Below are 22,210 nucleotides of genomic sequence, written 5' to 3'. Positions count from 1 at the left end.
GTTCTGGGGTAGCTAGCAATTGTAGCCAGCTTGCTGGCTGTTGGTTACATTTGGTCGTCGTTGAACAAATCAGTCGTCTAAAACGAGTATGTTCTGTTTTTAGGTTTGAGCTATAGAATAGGCTGCATCATTGCCAATTTGTATACATCTTGTAAGAGCGTTATTAAGTGTTGGGCCTCTGTATCTGGGGCCCTGGACTCAACTAAACTTCGAAGCGGACCGTAAACTTACTTCCTCAAACAGAACTGTCAGCCAGGCCCGGGGCTCCATCGGCCCTGTGGATGAGGAAGTAACGGAATAAAACACACCCAGGTAATGTCGGACACATAGCTAATCATTTAATTCAGTATTGAATAACTCGGAACTTAGCTACTTGTGTCCAACCTTGCTATCTTGACAACGTTGGTTTGTTTCTGGCTAACGCTAAGTAGCTAGAATGTGCTAGCTAAACTTGAGCTTGCCGAGAGCGAGTTATGATGATGGACAGAAGCTAACACGCGTTAACTAGCTTGACAGACATAACTTTCGCTACTGCCCGCATCATCAATACTGGTGAGTAAATGTTGACCAGGCACCTTGTCTTACTTGTCGAATGTCACCTTGACGCTAATATACACCATATCAATGCGAACATTATTGACACTCGGGAGATAATATGCTATTAGCAATGATATGCTAGCTGTCAGTGTCATCGTCTATGAGTATGACCCAATCCGCTCGAGCTAACATTTGAAAAGTCTATGAATTTTCTGGCGTAATTGGACCGTGTAGCACATTGGAAAATTATGATTTGCGAGAGGATCTGCAGTATGATACGATCAGGTACTATATCAGTTTAGACTGGCTAACTAAACAACATGGTATTGATCTGCGGTCAGCAACGTATTAACCCTTGTAGCTTAATAAACTGATACATTCGCATCAATTTGTCACAGTGACATTAAAACTGGGATACCGTGCAATATACTTATAGTTATAGTCGGATGTTGACATGATTGGCCCCTGAAGCTAACCTCTAACATGACTGACAAGTAGACCAAGTGACATCAAAAATGTCTTAGAATCGACAACCAAGGAAAGAATAATTATGCATTTATGCTGCAATTATACCTGTGGTTTGTGCAATCCTTTGTTGTTTCAGGAGATAGGAGCCCCTTTGATGGGAGAATCCTCTGTCCTGGACTCCTGGGTGAATCAAAGTGCCATGATGGGTAGCTATGATTTTCTTTTATTTAAATGTAAAGTTATATCTGGAATCCTAATGATATATTTGACAATGGTGCATTATTGAAGTGTTCTCATTGAGTGAGTTTTCCTGATGCTTACAGATGAAAAGGAGGCGGCACTGAACTCTATCATGCAGGACTTGGCCGAACTGCAACGCTCCTGCCGCCCTGCCATGTCTCTGTCTGACCTGGGCAAACCCAAGACCTCCTCCCCAAAGAACCAGGTGGGCTCTTGCACGCACACAACCCAATAAGTAGTAGCACTTTGTTGGTAACAGTCCCAAGTCCCCCCATGACCTGAAGTGTGTGAATGTGTGCGTTCATCTTACAGAACGATGTACGAGTGAAGTTCGAGTTCAAAGGGGAGAAAAGGTGAGATGGGCAGCATTCAGGTTTTTGTATTATTTTTTTTAAATAACATATTTACCGTGAGGTAGTACTATGGTTTTTAAATGGAAAGGAACACTTCTATGAAATCCAGCGTTGCCAAATTGACATACTGCTCTAATCACTCATGATTACATATCAGGTTTGCCACAAATGTTTCCTCCTTGTGATAATTTTTTTTATAAGTGTGGTATTCTCTAACAGGATCTTGCAGTTTCCTCGCCCAGTCAAACTAGATGACCTGGAGCAAAAGGCCAAGGCGGCCTTTGGTCAAGCAATGGACCTTCATTACACCAACAATGAGGTAGGCTAGGTATCATTTAATAACCTTGTATATCTTTATTTTATTTATTTTTTACTATTAATGGAATCTCAAGACTTCCTCAGAAGGATTGGATCTTCCTGGTAAGTTGTTTCTTTTACGTCTAGTGAAGGTGAAACAATTCTCACCCAAATTGTATTTTTCCTTTCAACGCACCAGTTGGTGATTCCCCTGACTACTCAAGATGACCTGGACAAGGCTGTCGAGCTGCTGGATCGCAGTGTCCACATGAAGAGTCTCAAGATCCTTCTGGTGCTCCAGGCCTTGTCTCAGGTCAGGACCAGGCACAGCAGACCACTGTGGAGCTCAGTCTCATCATTCTGATGCAACAACAAGTTTGGGGGGGGATCTGGTATAACTGTAAATATGCTTCTTGTCAGCTTGTTTTTGCATGTCATGGTGACGTAAGTTCTCTATTCCAGTCCTCTTCATCCAGCCTGGATCGGCCATCCTTTGAAGACCTGGACAACACAGGCTTCAGAGCCGCAGAGATAACAAAGAACATGTTGGCTTTGTTAGGTAGGCCTCTTCTCTGCTTTTAAGAACGTCAATGCCTTCCATGCTACTTAGTCAAGCTGTACAGTGCTGGCCTGACCAATCACCCACCGGGATCAATCAGGAATTCGTGTCGGCCTCTACAACACAGATTGGGTTGACACGACTGTAAGCGGGCTAGCCTTGTGGTCCGATTTGGTGATAAGATTTCCCTTTTCTTCCCAGGGTCCCACTCCACGGATCGCAGCTCGCCACCTCCAGGCTACATTCCCGATGCCCTCCAGCAGGTGGCCAGGAACGGGTCCTTCACCAGCATCTACAGCGAGGGCGAGTTCATTCCAGAGAGCATGGACCAGGTAGCTAGCTCTGGAAGCACCATTTGTAATACGGATATGGGCAGTAGATGGGCAGCATACAGTGACAAACAGCGTGCATGCATACATTTGGAAGATGACAAGAGAGACTTGCGAACCACGGCTCATCTCTCTCTTTCTCTTGAAAACAACGAAAGAGGATACAAGCAGAAGACTTAAGCGAATGAACCGCCCTGTTTTATTTCTTCTCCAGATGCTCGACCCGCTCTCCATGAGCAGCCCCGAGAACTCTGCATCAGGGAGTTGCCCTTCGCTCGACAGTCCTCTAGACAGGTGAGCTGTGCACGGTCAGTCAGGCATTCAAGACCTCGTCCATGAGTATTAACGTAAGATTAACTCGATTTGTTGTCTACGTGCCTTGCAGCGATTATCCCAAGTCCCGTATGCCCAGAGCACAGAGCTACCCGGACAATCACCAAGACTTCACGGGTAAACTGCTGCCCCCGTTTTAGAAGTGGCATTATACTAACAATACGTTTGATTTGTAGAGCGCTTTTCTAAGTACTCTGACACTTTACAAAGCATGCACACGGGGTCAAATGATGTACTGAGTACATTTAAGAATGAAAGACAAATGGGTAAGACAAGTGTTTGGAGAGGAGGTTGTTAACCGCCTTCTGTCCTGTTCACCCCCTCGGCCTCCTGCAGAATGTGACATCCCTGTGTTTGAGAAGTCGGGGAAAGGGGGGACGTACCCGCGGCGGTACCACGTCCCCTTCGGCCTCCAGGACTACAGCGACGGTGAGGTTCGCCCGCCTCGGCCCCTCGCCTCCAGGCTCCGCACGTTGCCGTCACGACGGCCCGCGTTCTCTCCTCCCGAACCCGCCCGGTCTGCTCATCCTCCTCCTCCTCTCCCCGCAGGCCGCAAGACCTTCCCCCGCGCCCGGAGGACCCAGGTCCACGGCTTCCGCTCCCCGGTCAACTTCAGCCCCACGGAGCAGTCTCCCAGCACCAGCAGCGGCAGCAGCATCTTCACCCCCGAGCTGGAGGAGCCGGGGCGCAGGCGCAGGGGCAGCGACATCGAGCCCACGCCCACCCTCTCCGTCATGGACATCAGTCCCCCCAGCCGCTGTGAGTCAGACTGGGGGAGGGGGGACGAGAGAGAGAGAGACAGAGAGAGACAGAGAGAGACAGAGAGAGACAGAGAGAGACAGAGAGAGACAGAGAGAGACAGAGAGAGACAGAGGCATTGTATGTAAACAACGGGACGGTTGAAACTGTGACAGGGAGTCAGATAAAGTGGGGGAGGAAAGACCTGTGAATGAGAACTAAGAGGAATAGTGAACGCGTGCTGCCAACCAGACCACCAAGGTGCACTTGCAGACGCTGTTCCAGGTAGCTACTTGCACCAGTCTCGTTATCTGCCTCAGCTCTTAGAAGCGCTTTTCCGGCCTGTACGATTTTGAATATGTTTAGTGCGTCCTCCTATAGCAGTTCTCTGGGCTAATCCTCTCGAAACTCCCCCACCAGCTCCACGCGCGCCCACCAACTGGCGCCTCGGCAAGCTGCTGGGCCAGGGGGCGTTCGGCCGGGTGTTCCTGTGCTACGACGCCGACACCGGACGAGAGCTGGCCGTCAAGCAGGTCCAGTTCGACCCGGAGAGCCCGGAGACCAGCAAGGTGGGGCCCCGACCGGGGGAGTCCCACGCCACGTAGCGAGGCCGTGTGGGCCGGGGATATCGCCGTGTGATCGGGCTGCTCACCCATGCCTGTGCTGTGCTGTTTCCCCAGGAGGTGAGCGCCCTGGAGTGCGAGATCCAGCTGCTGAAGAACCTGTGTCACGAGCGCATCGTCCAGTACTACGGTTGCCTCCGCGACTCCAACGAGAGGACCCTGTCCATCTTCATGGAGTACATGCCGGGGGTGAGTGTTTTATTTTCCCCCAGAGGCCGCAAGCACAGGCCCCCTCCCCCCTCCTCCGCGTTGCTATCCCGAATATCGGAAATTCCACGGAATGACGTGAAACCGTTGCGGTCCGCAGGGCTCCATCAAGGACCAGCTGAAGTCGTACGGCGCCTTGACCGAAAACGTCACGCGCCGCTACACCCGCCAGATCCTGGAGGGCGTCTCCTACCTGCACAGCAACATGATCGTCCACCGGGACATCAAAGGTTAGGACCTGACGGGACTACGTACGGGACCCCCCGGGATGGGTGGCACGTCCCTGGAATGTTCCCCCCCCCCGCCCCCGGGGCGGACGTGCATTTTGAGCAGAAGAAGGAGGTTCCTCATCTCACCTGTCCCCCTGGGGTCTTCTCTAGGGGCCAACATCCTGAGGGACTCGGTGGGGAACGTGAAGCTGGGGGACTTCGGGGCGAGCCGGCGGCTGCAGACCATCTGCCTGTCGGGGACAGGCATCAAGTCCGTGACCGGCACCCCCTACTGGATGAGCCCGGAGGTGATCAGCGGAGAGGGCTACGGCAGGAAGGCCGACATCTGGTGAGACAGAACGACGAGGTTCCAAGCGCCGTTGTCACGCAGTGTCTCTGTGTCTCTCTACCTGGCTACAGTACTAAAAGTAGCTCCACTGTCTTTTCATACCCTTCGTAGTTCTTTCTTTTCTTTCTTTGAAAGTCTTAAGAGTGGTCAGGAAGGAGAGGGAGGGGGGGAGCTGGTCATGGTTAGTGAACAGGACTGGTCTGCTCTTTTACAGGAGTGTGGGTTGCACCATCGTGGAGATGCTAACCCAGCGCCCGCCCTGGGCCGAGTTCGAGGCCATGGCGGCCATCTTTAAGATCGCCACACAGCCCACCAACCCCGTGCTGCCCGTGTACGTGTCGGACCACTGCCGTGACTTCCTCAAGCGCATCTTCGTGGACACCAAACAGAGGCCATGGGCCGACGACCTGCTGAGGCACATCTTCGTTCACTAGCCCCCCCACCACCTCCCCCCCTCCCCCCCCCCCCCCCCCCCCCCCCAATCCCCCAGAACTGCCAGAGATGGCCTTATCCACTCGGTCTCTCTGACCCCTTCCTCTTCAGCATCGCGCAGAGACTCCATGTGACCACACAGACATTCTGGGAGAATCTGTGGGGCAGGAGGAGGGAGAAGGTTGCTGTGAGACAGGACTTAGGTAGTCTCTGTTTGACAGAGTCTGCCATGTAGGAACATTCATGATATAAAGAACGTTGCACCTTAATTTCACAAATGGGGTAAGTGCCCGTAACGAACCGAACTTCGAAAGCGTGTCTTTTTAAAAAAATGTTTGTACCGTTGCTTCCTGCGACGTTGTGAGCGTGCGTGCTCTGGATCTCAACGGAGATTGGAAACGACCTGGAGTGTTCCGGACGCCGACCCAGAATGTACCGCCAAAACCCCCCCGGAGCGCTTGGCTCCTGGGACACGCTGCTATCGAACAACTCACCCGCCACCTGGAAACACCGTGGTGTCGGAGAACACTCCCCCACACACACACACAGACGCTTCTTAGGCTCGGGTCCGCCGTTCCCTGGCTCTGCCGCCGTCGCCGACAAAGACACCATCAGAAAGTATCCCCCCCCCCCCCGACCACCAACCACACACTTGTTTACTGTAGAATTGCCTATGCTGAACATGGAACTGCGTCCAGACATGGATTTGTTTCTGCAACCCGTGCGTCTGTCTGTTTTGTCTGCTGAGGTTTCTGCCAGGTCGTCTGTCACCACCTCTCTCTCCCCCCCCCCCCCCCCCTCCCCTACGCTCCTCATGTCCTCATTCTTTGCCGTGTGCCTTTTTAACCGTGTCGAAAAATCGTGTCCTGGGTTCGAAGCCTCCCTACGTTGTTGTTGTTGGTGTTCGGAGCGCGTCCGTGTGTCGGAACCGGTTGAGACGGGTACGCCAGGGGGGTCACGTCCAGGTGGTCCTCTGGTGCCCAGGCAGGAGCCGACGCAACACAGCTTCCTTCTGGCTCTGCTGCTCTGCTCAGCGGCCTCTCACCTCCCTCTCCTGTCCCGGCAGACTGGTCTCAGCTCAGCTCCGACGCGGCCCTCTGCCCTCACCTCGCTCAGAGGCCCAACCCCCCCCCCTCCCCCCAACAGGTCCCAGATCAGCTCAGTTACCTACAGCCTGAGAACACGCCAGAGCAACAGTGGCCCAGCCCTAACTCTTCGATTGGCCAGAGGTTACTAAAGAGTAACAGATAAGAGATGGTGACCAGTGAATATTCTTCTAGGCCCATCACTATCAGGTACACATTACCATAAAGCTCCTCTGAATGACACCAAGAAAATACTGATTGCTGATCTCAATGAGGTATAAGGGAAATACAGTCAGTACCACTGTATGCCGAAAGGTGAAGGAAAAGAATCCGACTGATGTTGGCTCATCATATGCAGTGCCCCTATCCTTTCCTCCTGTGCACTCCACAATGTGTTTACGTGTACAATGTACCGCTGCGCTGAGCAGTTCCCTTGAGATTCCCTGTTCCGAGAGGAAAACACAGTTCCACGACGCCACTCCATATTGTAGGACAGTGTTATGTCTCGTGTCCACACTCTCTCTCACACACTCCTTCAGCCTGCGATACTCAGCAGAGAATGCACCTCCGCTGGGCTTTTTCTTTTCTTTCAGAGGTCACTTTGACCACTTAAAACACTCATGGAATGTTTGGGGGCGTATCACCATCGTCTTTCCCTACCCCTAAACTAGAGGAGAAACAATTCTGATAGGATCAAGGTTGACTCGTACTTAATGAATTTACAGGCTCTATTGGAAGACGCGTGTCACCAGTCTCGAGGCTGTGTCGGCTGTTGTTGTGACAACCCGGAAGCAAACATGGCTATCTTCAGTAAAACAAAGTTGAAGTCAAGTAGGTATGTTCAGGAGGGCCTCTAGGCACACCATGTATGACGTCCGGAACGCTAGCATGGGTACATCCAGCAGAAGCTCTTTACTTGGCACCATGCTGTATATGTTCCTGCATCAACAGTATACTGCCACCAACATGGCTCCATGCCTGTTTGTAAAAGTTTCTGTCAGCTAGAGGACAGATATTGGACTACTGTTTAAAGACGTGGGTTTTCTCTGCCTAGCTGGTCACCAAGCAGTAAGGGCTCCTCTTCCTGCCTTTTTCAGTCCTGGTTACTTGTACAAACCAAGCAACATTCTATTCATACTGGGACTCGCCTAGTTTCCCCATGAAAGCACTATCTAAAAGGTACATGCATTTTTGTTTTGTTTTTTTACGTTGGACACACACTCCGTTGAGCTTATTGTTTATGTCCATTTTTTTTTTTCACAATGACCCTTTGCACATTTTTAAGACTTATTTGAATTTTAATGCAGCTGTGTGTGTGTGTGTGTGTGTGTGTGTGTGTGTGTGTGTGTGTGTGTGTGAGAGAGAGAGAGAGAAAGAGAGGAAGAGAGTGTGTGTCCGTGAATGAGACTTTGAATGTTTTGAGTTGCCCAAGGTTCTCACAGGAATGTAATGTTTAATTTACACCACCAGGTGCCCTCATTCACCATTGTGGATTAACACTTCCTTATGACAAGGCCTGTTTTCTGAATAGAGGGTGGCTGTCCTATCCAGAACTCCCTCACTGCCCTCTGTGTTGGGGTCAAAAATGATGCTACATACAGGGAGTGGACTGGGCCACTGTATGCCATTCTTCCCCCTGTGAAATGCAATCTTTAGGATATGGCTAACCACAACAATGTTTGGTGCAAGTTTGTGCTTCGATAGCCACTCCTGCCACGTGTGTTTGTGTGTGTGTGTGTGTGTGTGTGTGTGTGTGTGTGTGTGCGTGCGTGCGTGCGTGGTTGTATATTTGTGTGTAAGTACATGCATTTTAGCAATTAGTGATCAGTGGAAACTGCGCCCAAAATGCCTTGCGCATTCTGACTGTAATAGGAAAAAAAGACAAATAAAGAATATGAACAAATGTATACAATTGAAATGTACCCTTTTTAGATGGAAAAAAGACACTTATATCCCTCACGTTTGGTCTCTGTGTAAAAGTAAATTGTAAAAGAAGCCATGTTTATGATTCTAATTGGTTTGTGACCAATAAGCCTGTTTATATCAGATCTGTATATCAGTGGTACGCATAATTTTTTAATATATTTTTTTTATTTGTTGTTTTTTTTATGGGATGTTCTCTGCATGGTTGGAGCCTGAGAGACACTGCGTGCCTGTTGGCCTGTCATAAATGAATGCAGATTTTGATGGAAAAGGTTGGGCAACTATTGGAACAGCTGACACTTATGTGTTGATAATCTTCACCATGATGATAATAAAAAGATATTTATTTCACTTGTTTTTGTGACTCATTTGAAGCATTGACAACATTATTTTGATGTATGTGTTTCATACGGACGACAAAAGTTTTTTTTACTATCACAGTTGTCACAGTGATGTATGATACAGTAGATGAGCCCAATTCAGATCAAATGTACAGCAACAACTTGATCAACATTTACATTTATTCATTTAGCAGACGCTTTTATCCAAAGCGACTTCCAAGAGAGATCTTTACAAAGTGCATAAGTCACTGATCATAACAACAAGATAGCCACAAAAACAGATAGTCAACAACAACAGATCTTAAGCAGTTGCAAAACAAACTAAACAAAAATGTGTTTTATGGGGGAGAGGACTTTTATGCTGGTAGCTCTTGGATACCTAAATTAGTCTGCAGAAGCAGGGCTGAAGAACAAGGACTTTCTTGTCTGGAAAGGGCAGGTCTGTCCACCAAGAAGCAGTTCACGTAGGAGTGGAATTTTGGCAAGGGTACAATACAGTTGCTGACATTCCCTTTCTTTCCCAAGGAAATTGTAACTCTGTTGTAACTCAGTTACGGGTAATGGACCTTATGACCAATAGACTATTAGAATGAGTTATTGCAGACTACTTTAATAGCATCGGCAATGTGCGGACTATGGATTCGTAGTGATAAACAATAGGCGTGTTTTTTGGTTGGTGAATGGATAGAATCGGCAGTGTAATCGCAAAACAGGGAGCGCTTCAAGTACCCGCAACATGGGCAGCCCCGTTGCAGTCAGATCATATCGATTTGTATCTCTGCGATGCGTGCAATCTATTAGCAAACAGAAATCCAGAACTTCTGATCAGATAGAGACAACAACCCATGGGAAGTACAAAACGATTGACGATCTTCCCGGACCTTCTTTGGCAACCACTGTTTACAGGTTATTTGTGAAGGGCTATGCAGACAAAAGCCATGCCATGCAGGTGAGACCCAAAATATTGTTCGCAGTCATCTGGGACGACTTTAATGCTGCATAGATTGTTGCAATTCTGCACTTTCCCCAACTGTGTTTTTATAGCTCTCTGGCCTTTAATTGTTGGAATTTGTGGTGATTAAGCAGTGAATGAAGTCTTTCTGTGCGTGAGATCAGACTCACGCACAGAAACAGTTACATATAAAATACTGTCTCTCACTGTAAACGACAGTTAAATCGTTTATTGTGATAGTTTACATTTTGTATACAAGGCATATATTGCACTATAAGAATTTCATTGTACGGACTAAATTTGTTAACCGTATGAGAATATAATACCTAATCTTGAATTTAATAGATATACTAATATATCTCGTTTTTTTGTGTGTGGGGGGATATAAATTAGGTTTAGGATTTCAGGATTATTACTCAGCATATATTTGCATTGATTTAAGGTTAAAAAGTAGACAAGCATTCATAATTAGAAATCCATTTGGAGGGAACTGTGTAGGCTACCCAGCTAACACATGACGTTGCGGCAACGTTGCCAGTAAGTGCTCAGTTGGTAACCCGCGACGTTACCTTCTGGCAACGTCGTGGCAACGTCGTAGCAACGTTATAAAGGGAATGTTGCCAGTTATAAAGTTATAGAGACTTGTATACAAGTCTCTATAACTTTTTCTCTGGCCATGGATTCTCACACATCAGGCTATAACATTTTATTATCTTAAAACACTTTATCTTATTTTATTTACCTTGTGGTGAGCAAAGAGCACATTTCTTATAATGCGTTTAATTTTTCCCCCATCATCCAGATTGAAAACAAACGTTTGTATGGACCAATCTGGCGCTCGCAGTTTGGACCCTTCGACATAGTGAACGTCGCGTCTCCGGAGTTGATAGCACAGGTGATCCAACAGGAGGGCCGTTATCCAGTCCGGATCGAACTCCCCCACTGGAAGGAATACCGGGATCTGCGAGGTCAGGCCTATGGTCTCCATGTAGAGTAAGGGCCCACTCCCACCTTATAGTAAGACAGCCCAGAGTTCAATCGATCTGTTTCTCCTCCCTGCTCCTAACGTGTTTCTGTCTGCTCCTGTCCTACAGTAAGGGCTCTGAGTGGTACCGTATACGTAGCGCCCTAAACCCAAAGATGCTAAAGCTGCAAGAAGTGTCTACGTACGCTCCCATCATTCACCAGGTTGTCGGTGACCTTCTGCAGCGCGTTGAGAGCCTGCGGCTGCGCAGCCAGGACCAGGCCTTAGTCCCAGACCTCACAGCTGAGCTCTACAAGTTTGGCTTCGAAGGTGTGCATGGTGGTCGATGACATTGTTGACTCTCTTCCAGTGGAGCCCACGTGCGTGTGCTCCTCCTCTTCATGCCCTGTCTCTCTTCAAGCTTCACTTCCGCTTATTTCTGGTTTTGACAGGCGTAAGGCACCTTTGCCAGGCGTAGGGCACCTAAAGCAACACGTAGCAGTTCACTTTTGTGGGATACTTGTGTCTTAAATTGTCCCTTTCCTGCACTTTGTGTTTGTGTTTGTGATCCTGTTACTGTGTCTGGCAAGAAACAACACCCACTAGTTGATGTTGCACTTCAGATACATCTATGTTTCTACTGAGCTGTACTAGGCACAACTGCAATCGAGATGTCATTGTAAGACTGTAATTGAGGTGCTGTTATTGCAGTGTTCACCATACATGAATGAGCTAACTTCTGCAATCGTGATGTTATTGTTGCATTGTACATGTATTTTAACAGGTGAGACATTTCCTTGACTCAGACCACTGCATTGCTGTAGAACTTGTATGCCTTTCTGATTATTGCTTTTCTGCTGCACTTTCTATAGTATGCACTATGTGTATGTTGCTTTGCATCAAAGCATCTTCTATATGAATAAAATGTCAAATGTGAAGTACTAAACTCGCTCCACTCATTTGTATCCCAACGCCACTCATTTGGATGTCCTGTACAAGTTTGAAGCAGTTTTTCAAACTGTTCTAACTGGTTCTAACTCTTTCCAGGCATCTCATCCATCCTGTTTGAGACCCGTCTGGGCTGCCTGAAAGAGGAGATCCCAGAGGACACGCTACGTTTCATAGCAGCAGCCAACACCATGTTGACCCTGTCAGAGACAGTCCTGTTCTTCCCCCGCTGGAGTCGCAGAGTGCTCCCCTTCTGGAAGCGTTTCGTCCAGGCCTGGGATGACCTCTATGATGTTGGTAGGCAGGCAAAAACATGGACTTAATGTAAACTTAGGCTTACATTGGCCAGTTAAGATGAGGTCTGTGTTTAGGTGGACGCCTTCAGACGCATTGTTTCGAGGTGATGATCCCACTCTGTTGAATGTTGAGAAGATTTAAGTGTGTGTCTCCTGGCATGTCTGCTAACTTCAGTGTGTGTGTGTGTGCGTGTCTTCCTGCATGTAGCTCGCCGCCTGATTGACAGGAAGGTGGAACAGATCAGTGCCCAGGTGGCAGCTGGGAAGCCAGTGGAGGGGATGTACCTGACACACTTGTTGTCATGTGACAAGCTCACCCTGCCCGAAGTCTATATCAGCATTACAGAGCTGCTGCTGGGGGGAGTCGACACGGTGAGGGGGGGGGGGGGGGGGGGGGGGGTGCAAGGGAGCTCACGAAAATCGGGGGAGGTTGGATATTTTGTTTGTGTGTGGAGAGGGGATAAAATATTTTACCTTTTAAGGTATCGTTTCGAGTATTCCCTGTTTTCTTTCGAATTTTTTGGGGATGTCTTCATAATGTGAACATTGTTTCAGATTCTGCAATCTTAAAGTACACACACACACATACATTGCAAAGGACTTGCTTGGCCGCATTCCCAGGTGCGGCCTTGTCAGGGCTTGCCTTGGTTTATCACCTTTGTGAAATCTGGAGTTGAAGCTGCCAACTGTCTCATCTCTCGTTTTTTTATTTTATTTCCTGATAAGTCCATATGTTGCTGATTTAGATGGTAGATAATGAAAACTGATTTCTGCTCTCTGAAACAGCCTGCAGTCTTCTCAAACCTATCTCTCTCTCTCTTTCTCTGTGTGTGTCTCACATATCAGACATCTAACACATTGTCTTGGACGCTGTACCATTTGGCTGGGGACAGTTCCGCCCAGGACAGGCTGTACAGAGAGGTCACCTCTGTGTGTCCAGGCAGACAGCTGCCCACCTCCGATGACCTGACCAGGATGCCCTATCTGAAGGCCGTCATCAAAGAGACCCTTCGGTGAGCTTCAGTCCTGTGCATAGTGGTCTGGTCAGATCTTGATTTTAGTTTTTGGTTCAGCTGGTGATTCGAACCTCTGATATCTCTGTTGTACTGAATCTACTCTCCAAAGGTATAGGAGCTGCGATGATGGCAAATGTATACCATCCCAGAAAGATTAGAGAATGTCTGGTCAACTTGATGGTGTATGTAAATGGAGATAGTGTCTATGTAGCATTGTCTAAATTATTCTAAACACCAATCGGGAAAGGTTCTTCTGGCTTAAAACTATTACATAAGGTAGTCCAAGACATTGGTGCAGAGTACATTAAAGCCCTTAAATCAAATTCCGTTTGGACTTTTGGAACAGTTAGCAAGATAAAGTCTTACGTATGATTAGAGGGCCCACTGAGAATCAGCTTCAACTGACACAAGGTACATTGAACAGCATGAATATAAACTGGAATGTCAGGGAAATGTTCATTTACATTATGCTCTCAAGTGCTGTGCTGGGTCTAATGGAGTATTAGATTCGATTAGATTCAACTTTATTGTCATTACACAAGTACAGGTACAAGGCAACAAAATGTAGTTTAGGTCTAACCAGAAGTGCAATAGCAGTAAGTGCAGGATGTACAGTGTAGTGCAATAAAGTATGGACAGAACTACCCTTAAAAAAGTGTAAAGTGCGGTGGAAAGTGATTGCATATTACAGTTAGAAGTACGGTGCAAAATGCAAATGTAAACAGTTGGTACTGTAAATAACAGTCGGCAGTGCAAATGAGCATAATCTGCTAGCTTTCTAAGGCACTGTTGTTAATATTTATGTAACAAAACCTAGGTTTTACAGTGATTCTTTTTGCGGTCAGTGTGATTCTACTGATTCCAACTATCTTCCAATATTTTATTGTCGTTGAAGGTTATACCCCGTCGTATCTGGAAATGGTCGTCTGGCAGTTGAAAATGATGTTGTGGTGGACAACTTTTGGTTTCCCAAAAAGGTCAGAACATACTATGATAAGAACAAAATCTGAAACCATGTTGCTTCTGCTGTTGAAATATTTTATTCTTGCATTTTATTTCCACTGTTTATTTCTATAACTGTATTTCATCCTGTGTCATTTTGTAAGCAACCATGAATGGCAACTTGGGTCCAAGGTTCACTCCATAATGCACAACAATAAAATATTTTTATCTGGGACTGCATTTAATGATTAATAATCATCAGAAAATAATGTAATGTTCCATGTATGCCACACTGCTATTTTCATCTTTGTCTCTTTTGACCTACCTCAGACTCAGTTTCATCTCTGCCACTATGCAACAAGCCACGATGAGAAGCAGTTTGTGGATGCAGAGCGCTTTGCCCCAGAGCGCTGGCTGAGGGGGGGGCCTGTGGGGTTCCAACACCACCCATACAGCTCCATCCCTTTTGGGGTTGGTGTGCGTGCCTGCGTGGGCAAGAGAGTGGCAGAGCTGGAGATGTACTTTGCCCTGTCCAGGGTGAGTGTGAGAGATCTCTCATGACGAACGTCCCGAAAGCATGAACACATGAACACCTTTAACTAGTTAACTGACACGGACCCTCTACTTTGATGTATTGACCCTGTCTATCACCTACAGTTACTGCAGCATTATGAGATCCTGCCTGAGAAAGGGGCTCAACCCGTGGAGCCGAAAACAAGAACGCTAATGATTCCCTCTAAACCCATCAACCTGTGCTTCCTGCCTAGGGCCTGAGGGAAGTGCCAGAGAGTCAAAAACACATTTGTCTGATCATTAAACCTTGCCAGACACAACATGATCATGGTCAATGGTCAAAGTCAATATTATAATTGACTTTTTTGCATTTTTTTTTGTAAATAATAATAATTTCCTTAAACAGCCTGTTTTCAGTATGCATGTGTTAGTTACAAATATAGAATAGTAAATCTTATTCTCAAAGATTAATTTGTTACCTTCCATACATAAGGGGTTAGTATGACTCCATTGTTCATATGCAGTTCTTCCTAATGGAAATAAAAATGCCTGCCTGATCTAATAAATAAAATAAAGTGGGTACCCTTGGCGGAGTTCTCATTAAAACACCAATTTGTTTTTGTCATCTTTGGTTATTGCCTGTCCATCAAATCAATTCAAAGTAAACTGTATTTGTTCTCCGAGAGAAAATTGAAAGTCCTTTAGAGAGGAGTGAGGGATCCTCAACTCCAGAGATGGTTCGTAATGCCCAAAGCTGCAGACCATATGCTGGAGACGTGGTCCTATAAATTAAAAAAAACTCTAATGTAAAGACAAATTGTGAGTAAAGTCTATAAATGTGCAGGTGCAAATATGATTCCATCATACCATTGTTGTATTCACTATGCATTCAGGTCTGTGATAAGCTTAAATAACTTAAAGACCAAAAAATTGTTGCACTGAATAAACACTGTATTGGGAGACAGCGTTCTTGCACTCTAGTAGGCAATTGTTATTATTTTTGTTCAACGTGCCTATAGGGGACTAGGCTACTCTGACCACCGAAAAAGGCTAAAATAAAATAGGTAATGTAATTTAAGCATGTAACCTATTTATCATATTCTGTGTTCTTTGATGCCAATTTAAATTGGAAATATTGTTCATGCCATTTCATTTCGCTCGCTCCCGACGCTGAACTCCAGCCCTGCACGTTCCTGCAAAGTGGTATGCTCCAGTGTGAACGTATTGAGCGTGCTGCTGATGCGATGCCGCCCCAACTGCTTCAATACATTTTCCTCTGAACCCAGCAAACACTGACTTTGAGATGTATCATTGGACTGAAGCAGCACCCCATAGGCTATACATTGATACGATATAAAATTCCGTTATATAGGGTTTTCGTATTTAAAGCAAGAACGGGATAGACGACGCTATTATACAACCCGACGCATATTCGCTATCAGACAGGTTAACCATTGAAAAGGCGAGCTTTCGATCGTATTTGAAAGAAGTGGGGTTCGAACTGAAAGATGCTGAGCGATTCCATGATGTCCATTTTGGGTGAGATGCAGGCAGATGTCCAGGGTTGGCAGCGCGGATGAAGCTTCTCACGGACCTATTTGTAGGATGCTGAGACTTGGCGATGGTGAGTAGAGTACAGCTTGTCTCTTTGTTCGCGGCGATCATCTGAACTGACAACTAAGGCCGCAGGTTCTTTAAAGACAACACGTTTTTATCAACAAAAATAAATAGCTATAACTAAACAATAGTAAGTTTGAACATGATTGTTCAGCCTGACAGAATCGTCTAAAATGAGGTCTGGATCTCAATTACACCGGAATGAAGGATCCTCTTCAACATGTAGGCAACTTGTCATGATGGTATTTTTTAATCCGGCAAAATGAGGGCGTTCACATGTCAGCTAATTTATTTAGGTCAGATGTGGCATTGTAGTGTAGTAGATGACATATCTATTCCTTCTGTCTGATCACAGCGATGTTGTTATTAGATAGGCTATTCGTAGGGCTACGTAGCCTACTGGCCTATCTCTCTTCTAAGACCATAGCTGGAAACAAACGTCTAATGTGCGATTTCCATATGCCATATTGCGTTCTCTTATGGGCGCAATTTGTCACATTAACCTGATCCCCCTTTCTTACTGTAACATGCCCCATTTCGTTTGTCCCAGCCAAACGACCAACATACAGACAGTCTTTTCAAAGGAAAAGATGTGCTTAAACCATGTGCTGTACAATATAGACTTCTCTTATGAAGTATCAGTATTCCTCTGGGCCTTTCAGTTACTGCTGTGTTCCAATGTCTTTTCATGTTGTATTACACTGGCATACTTCAGTTTTCCAGACATGTACAGTAGCATGTAGCAGTTTGTTGACAATGATCTGGCACTTTCCCCCTCCTCCCTCTCTGACTCTGTGTGCCAGTGGGGTAAACATTATGTCACTGGATTTGATTACCTTGATTCCACTGTGTCCTCATTCCTTCTTTTCCAAGTACACGTAAGAAGTTCAACGTTTTTTTTTATCTTCCAAGTAACTTTGACAACAAGGGAAGAATAGAAGAAGCGAGGAACCGAGAAAACGTGAGAGACTCGACAAACGCGCCTGCCTTCCGTCAATCAACACATTCAGTTGTCCTTTTTCTCCTCCTGTGGCTGGCACACGGCCCAACTCTCCCAGGAACACCAGGCGTTAGATTTGGGCTTGGAGGAGAGAAGTAGAGCGAGGCCAGGCAATCGATCTCTGTGGCAGCGATGGAACAACAGTTTTCTGACACTGATCCCAGTGGCAATCTACCAAACAAGCCCTGAGCATGTCACTGCCCTGTACCTCTCTGGTTCTGCTCTGGCCACTCTCAGTAAACACACACGTGAAAGGAAAGATAAGAGGCTAGACCAGGACGAATATTGATATGACCTCCACGAACGGATGCTGTTGGTATGTCTGACCCTGGATGCTTCCAAGGTAGTTAGATTCTCTAATGACTTTGCTGATTGGAGCACGTAATGGTGCCCGCCTAAGGGTGATCATTAAACCTATTGATCTTCTCATGGTTATCACATTGGCTACATTATCATTGTCTGTTTTCCCCTTTGATTTATTAATTAGGTGTTGTCCAAGAGGCTTGTCTAGCACGTGTATGCTGGGTTTAGCAGTGCAAGTGTATAATTACAATACATACAGCCTCTAGATATCACATGATGCGTTTTATCCAAACCATTAAGGTGGCTTATCACGTGAATTGTTTTGTAGGTTCATATCTTCCACACGGCTGTCGTCAAATCCAGTTTGGCGCTTGATTCTGCCGCATACGATAAAGTTGCGGTATTGCGACGGCTGTTTGTCCGGTCCCTTTTTCGGCGAGGGCGGCGTGAGGGGAATACTGAGTGAGATTCCCCAGATGCTTTGAATAAGGAGCCTCTGTTGTTGCCACGGTGACTTATGTAAGAGCGACGAGAACGTGGGCGCAAACGGGGCGTTTTGGTCGGCGCTCCGAGGAGTGTGGGACCGCGCTGCCGCCGACCACACACCTGAACCTCGTGTCCGGTGAGGCGGGGGAACGGAAGGGAGAGCGTGGCGGCGTGCCGTGCGGAGGATGGTTGATGGAGGGAGAGATAGACAGAAGTCACGGCGTGCCGATAGAGGAGGCGGGGGGACGGAGTGATGTGATAAAGGAAGGAGAACTTGGGAGAAAAGAGTATGTGTGTGTGTGTGTGTGTTACCTCCCAGCGTGTGTTAAGGTGTGACTGAGAGAGAATTTCACAGCATTAATCCACCCCAGCCCTCTGGTGTCCTTCCCCCCCCCCCCCCCCGTCACAGAATGGATATAGATGAATCTCATTATCTGGATACGCACAGTGACACTCCACAAAAATACCGGGATTAACACCAGTGCGCCAAAGCACCAATGCATGGGAGAGGATTTTCTATGCGTCGTCTATGAAATTGTGTTTTTCTAACGTGACCTTGTAGCTCTTAAAAGTATTTGCGTTTCCTAGAAATGGTCCAGATGGTCAGAAAGGAGAAGGATGAAAGCGTTCCTCGACACCCTATTTTGGAATGAAGTGCTACATTATAAAGGGCACTGTTATAGCACTGTGTTGTCCTGGACAGAATGAATGAATGCGGCTGAATAGTATTGATTGGAGGAGCCGGTGAAGAGGAGTCTCAAGAGTCAAAACCAAAACAACTGCAGCTGTCCTCCTCCCCCTCCTCCTCCTCCTCCTCCGTTCATTCAGAAGATGTGCGAAACGCCTCAATACCACAAATGTTCGTTTGGACGCATGGCCAGTTTAATCGTTTATGTTGCAGCTTCTGCATTCTGGGTGTAAACAAAGGCCGGTATTCATGGTCCTGGCCTGGTCAAAGACAAAGCCCACATTGTGCTATCACACTTCTGCCTATCAGGGATTCCCATTCTCGTCCCGCTCGATGTACAATCCAATACAAATGTATTTGTAAAAACCCATTTTGAAACAACCCACATTGACCACAGTGCTGTACAGGCAAGTGTAATGTAGACACCTACTCTTATGAACAGTTAACAGTCCGGAGTAATTCTGCTGTTTGACTTGTGCCAGGAGAGCTGCTGTGTGTCTCGGTCTTAGCCAGGCTGGACCATAACAACGTTGGCCCTCCTGCAGTCACGGTGTCTCCATAGAGGAGGTTGGCTTCACATGCAAACAAAGATGGCCGACAGAGTGGACAACAAAGCCTGTACCGTGTGTCTAAAAGGACTCGGCCGCATCGTTCGGATCTGTGATGGAAAACCTTTTCTGTCCCATGGTGCCACTGCGTGAATGCATGTTCGTTTTTTTCGAAAAGTCCAGATTGCCCATGGTGTTGATACACATCCATGCCCCTGTCACAGCTGTTCTCGTAGCCATGGCAACTCGGCGTGTGACGCAGAGCCAGACACGTTTCCACAACAACCACAGACAGCTGCAACGTTATTGATTGGCATATGCATTGCACGGGGTTGGCCATTTGAGTTATCGACGGCACCGATTCAAAGTGTGTCTCCAAACTCACCCACACAGTCAAACTTATCTTCATTTAGTGTGTACACCATGTCAAATACACATACACCATCACGTGGCTCTGAACTATTTATAACCATGGCAGAACACCACAGTGAGGTTAACTTGGGCACAGATTCAGAGTGGGAAATCGAGCCACTGCTGTTTATCTGCAGTGAGTGGGAGAGAATAAGAGGGCAGGAGATTGCGGCAGGCAATGTGCCACAGCCCCCCATTTTGCACACATGAAGTGGAATTGTCTATCTGCATATTTGTCCTCAAAAGCGGCGAGAGCAAATCTTCCCGACGGAAGATATCAGCTACAGAACGGAAGCAGAGTGAGTAATGCTTTACGAAGCAGTTACATAAGGCAGCACCGGGGAGACCAATGACATTGGCACATGTAGCCCGTTTCCTTCTCTTCTTTCTGTTCTCTCTCACATCCCCCCCCTTTTTTCTTTGCACTCGGGCATTCCATGAGCAAACGTGACGCTCTTTTTTTTCGAGGAGTGGGAAAGGTGATAAGAGTGTAAACCTTTCCTTTCTGGGTCCCTCTCCCCCCCCCCCCCCCCCGCTGGCTTTTTAGGGTCGTGGCGGGGGTGGTGGTGAGTGTGAGCCGCTGGACTCGTCCCCGAGATGACGTCCTTCCCGTCGCAGTGGTATGAGGCGAGAGGTGACAGGCCTGTCCCCCTCGTGGCTCACGGGAACCTCCCGGCCAGCACCGTGCGGCGGAGTGGGACAATACGAGGGAACATACTGGGAACCTGCCGAGTGACACGGGGAGGGGGGGGGGGGGGGGGGGGGGGGGGGGGGGGGGGCTGTGAGATAAAGAAGATAAAGCTTCGTGTCCTCCACTGTAGTGACACATTTGTTCGTACGGCAGAGCATCACAGAGTGCGGTGACGGTGACGAGATCCGATCGAGCAGCCTGCTAAGGAAGAACGAGCCAGCCCCCCCCCCCCCCCCCCACGCGCACACTAACACCTACCCACGAGCTCCACGTCAAGATTTGTGGAGCGTTCGTGCGTGCGTGTGTGTGTGTGTGTCATCGTAGTGCGTTGGAGGAGTGTGAGTGTGTGGTGCCTGGTGTGTTTGTCGAGCTGTTACTCTGGCGGGGTGTGTTAGTCAAGAGTCACCAGTCAGGGGTGACTGAAACACTGCGACATTCACTCGTACATTTGATCCACCGCGGCAACCACTGAGGCCAACGGGATTTCGAAGGAGGGTTGACATACTTTGTGTGTGCCTGCCCATGCGTGCATGTGTGTGTGTGCGTGTGTGGGAATGCATGTTGTTTTTGACTTGCCTCTCACAGTCACGAACAACAGATCGGATCTGATCGGGACTGTTGGAGTCCGTGAATCAGTCTTACGGCATAAGCACTTGCATGCAGACACACACACACACACACTGACAAACAAACACCGTACCAGTGCAACTGAGGCGCTCAACAAGATGAACTGGTCTTATTAAAGCTATGTACTTTCTCTCTGTTCGTCACCCCTCCCCCATTCAATAACTCTGGACAGGCTATTGTGACTCAGAGAATCCTCTCCCTTTCACTGCCATCCCACAGCTATGCAAATAGCCCCCCACACACGCATGCACACACGCAAAACCAACAAACCAGGTGCACATGAGCGCAACGGTCGTTTATTAAAGCTCTCTGCTTGTGGTCAGTGGCGATCTATCTTGTCCTCTTTATCACTGCTGGGGGAGATGACAACCTCTGCAGGTTGAGGTTAGTAAGCTTCCAGTGCTCCAGTCTACCGTTTCTCAGAGCAGTGTTCGTGTTTAACTGTACGTTTGCACGTCCGTGTGCTTGTGTACTGTTGTATACCTGTAAAGTTGACACGTTCTACACGGTCAAATCCCGTTAACCACGTATCAACACGACCGAGAACTGTGAGGACAGCATGGCGGCGACTAGATTATCACTCAGAGCCTTGGGTGAATGTTTCCCGGAAACACGTGTCCCCATGTGCTTAACTCAAGCCTCAAATCCTGCCGGTGTCAATCATGGTCACTGTCTGAGCAGGTAAGAAGAGATCTTCAAAGCTCCGTTGAGAAGATTGAGCGGTTGTACGCTAGGATGCTACGGGCTGCTGGCGGCGCCTGGAATACAGCTACCTGAGTTCCTGTCAGTTCCGTCAGTCAGCTGAGGTTAGCAGGCCCTGGCTGTCTGCTGCCCGACAGGCGGGAAGACCGGAGCAGCACAGACGCTGAGGCTTCCGGGGGATTAACACAGCTGGACGTCTGATGGGCGGCGGCGCCCATCCGTCTGACGTAACAGGAGGCTAGTACGCTACGCATCACTTGTCAGTCCAATGAACCTCCCTCCACCTGGGGCTTAGAAAGCTGCTATCTGTGCACGACGGCCGTCCATTAGTCCTGCAGTAGTTTGTTCCGTATTTTCAGGCAGCTCGTTGCGTTTTCCCCACAGTTTACAGGTTTGTTTGTTTCCGCTCATGCTTGATTTATTTTTAGCTGCAAGGTTTTTACATCTGTTGTATTGTTAATGAGCCGAGCTGACACTTCTCAG

The 22,210-nt window shown here is 47.6% G+C and overlaps 3 protein-coding genes across 3 annotated transcripts in view; all 3 read left to right on the top strand.

Moving 5' to 3' along the window:
• The first annotated feature begins 11 nt into the window (after positions 1-11).
• map3k2 (mitogen-activated protein kinase kinase kinase 2) lies at positions 12-9,037 on the top strand. The gene is made up of 17 exons (XM_067260409.1): positions 12-312; positions 1,142-1,211; positions 1,329-1,450; positions 1,558-1,598; positions 1,818-1,917; positions 2,095-2,208; positions 2,358-2,454; positions 2,656-2,786; positions 2,998-3,077; positions 3,169-3,233; positions 3,453-3,545; positions 3,666-3,875; positions 4,275-4,423; positions 4,535-4,666; positions 4,785-4,914; positions 5,065-5,242; positions 5,457-9,037. The coding sequence occupies exons 2-17, from the start codon at positions 1,160-1,162 to the stop codon at positions 5,674-5,676; spliced, it is 1,914 nt and encodes a 637-aa protein (XP_067116510.1). The 5' UTR covers positions 12-312; positions 1,142-1,159; the 3' UTR covers positions 5,677-9,037.
• A 472-nt stretch (positions 9,038-9,509) lies between these two features.
• cyp27a2 (cytochrome P450 family 27 subfamily A member 2) lies at positions 9,510-15,259 on the top strand. The gene is made up of 9 exons (XM_067260222.1): positions 9,510-9,972; positions 10,778-10,968; positions 11,070-11,269; positions 11,987-12,184; positions 12,392-12,555; positions 13,030-13,196; positions 14,095-14,176; positions 14,472-14,678; positions 14,799-15,259. The coding sequence occupies exons 1-9, from the start codon at positions 9,760-9,762 to the stop codon at positions 14,913-14,915; spliced, it is 1,539 nt and encodes a 512-aa protein (XP_067116323.1). The 5' UTR covers positions 9,510-9,759; the 3' UTR covers positions 14,916-15,259.
• Positions 15,260-15,896: 637 nt separating this feature from the next.
• The window catches only part of tmem198ab (transmembrane protein 198ab), a 9,783-nt gene continuing 3,469 nt past the window's right edge, over positions 15,897-22,210 (top strand). The window contains exon 1 of the mRNA XM_067260422.1: positions 15,897-16,278. The gene's annotated coding sequence lies outside the window, so the exon portion shown is untranslated. The remainder of the gene's footprint in view (positions 16,279-22,210) is intronic.

The sequence above is a fragment of the Osmerus mordax genome, chromosome 22 (assembly GCF_038355195.1).
Source record: "Osmerus mordax isolate fOsmMor3 chromosome 22, fOsmMor3.pri, whole genome shotgun sequence".
NCBI classification, from domain to species: Eukaryota; Metazoa; Chordata; class Actinopteri; order Osmeriformes; family Osmeridae; genus Osmerus; species Osmerus mordax.
This window is presented reverse-complemented; position numbering and strand designations above follow the sequence as displayed.

What these genes read in the sequence shown, in the direction of transcription:
- cyp27a2 (XM_067260222.1), top strand. Translation starts at nt 9,760, where the DNA reads ATGGGCAGCCCCGTTGCAGTCAGATCATATCGATTTGTATCTCTGCGA. An exon ending in ACAAAAGCCATGCCATGCAG is followed by an intron (nt 9,973 to 10,777) that starts GTGAGACCCAAA and finishes CCCATCATCCAG; the next exon opens with ATTGAAAACAAACGTTTGTA. An exon ending in GCCTATGGTCTCCATGTAGA is followed by an intron (nt 10,969 to 11,069) that starts GTAAGGGCCCAC and finishes CCTGTCCTACAG; the next exon opens with TAAGGGCTCTGAGTGGTACC.
- map3k2 (XM_067260409.1), top strand. Translation starts at nt 1,160, where the DNA reads ATGGGAGAATCCTCTGTCCTGGACTCCTGGGTGAATCAAAGTGCCATG. An exon ending in TGCTCCAGGCCTTGTCTCAG is followed by an intron (nt 2,209 to 2,357) that starts GTCAGGACCAGG and finishes TCTCTATTCCAG; the next exon opens with TCCTCTTCATCCAGCCTGGA. An exon ending in CCTCCAGGACTACAGCGACG is followed by an intron (nt 3,546 to 3,665) that starts GTGAGGTTCGCC and finishes CTCTCCCCGCAG; the next exon opens with GCCGCAAGACCTTCCCCCGC.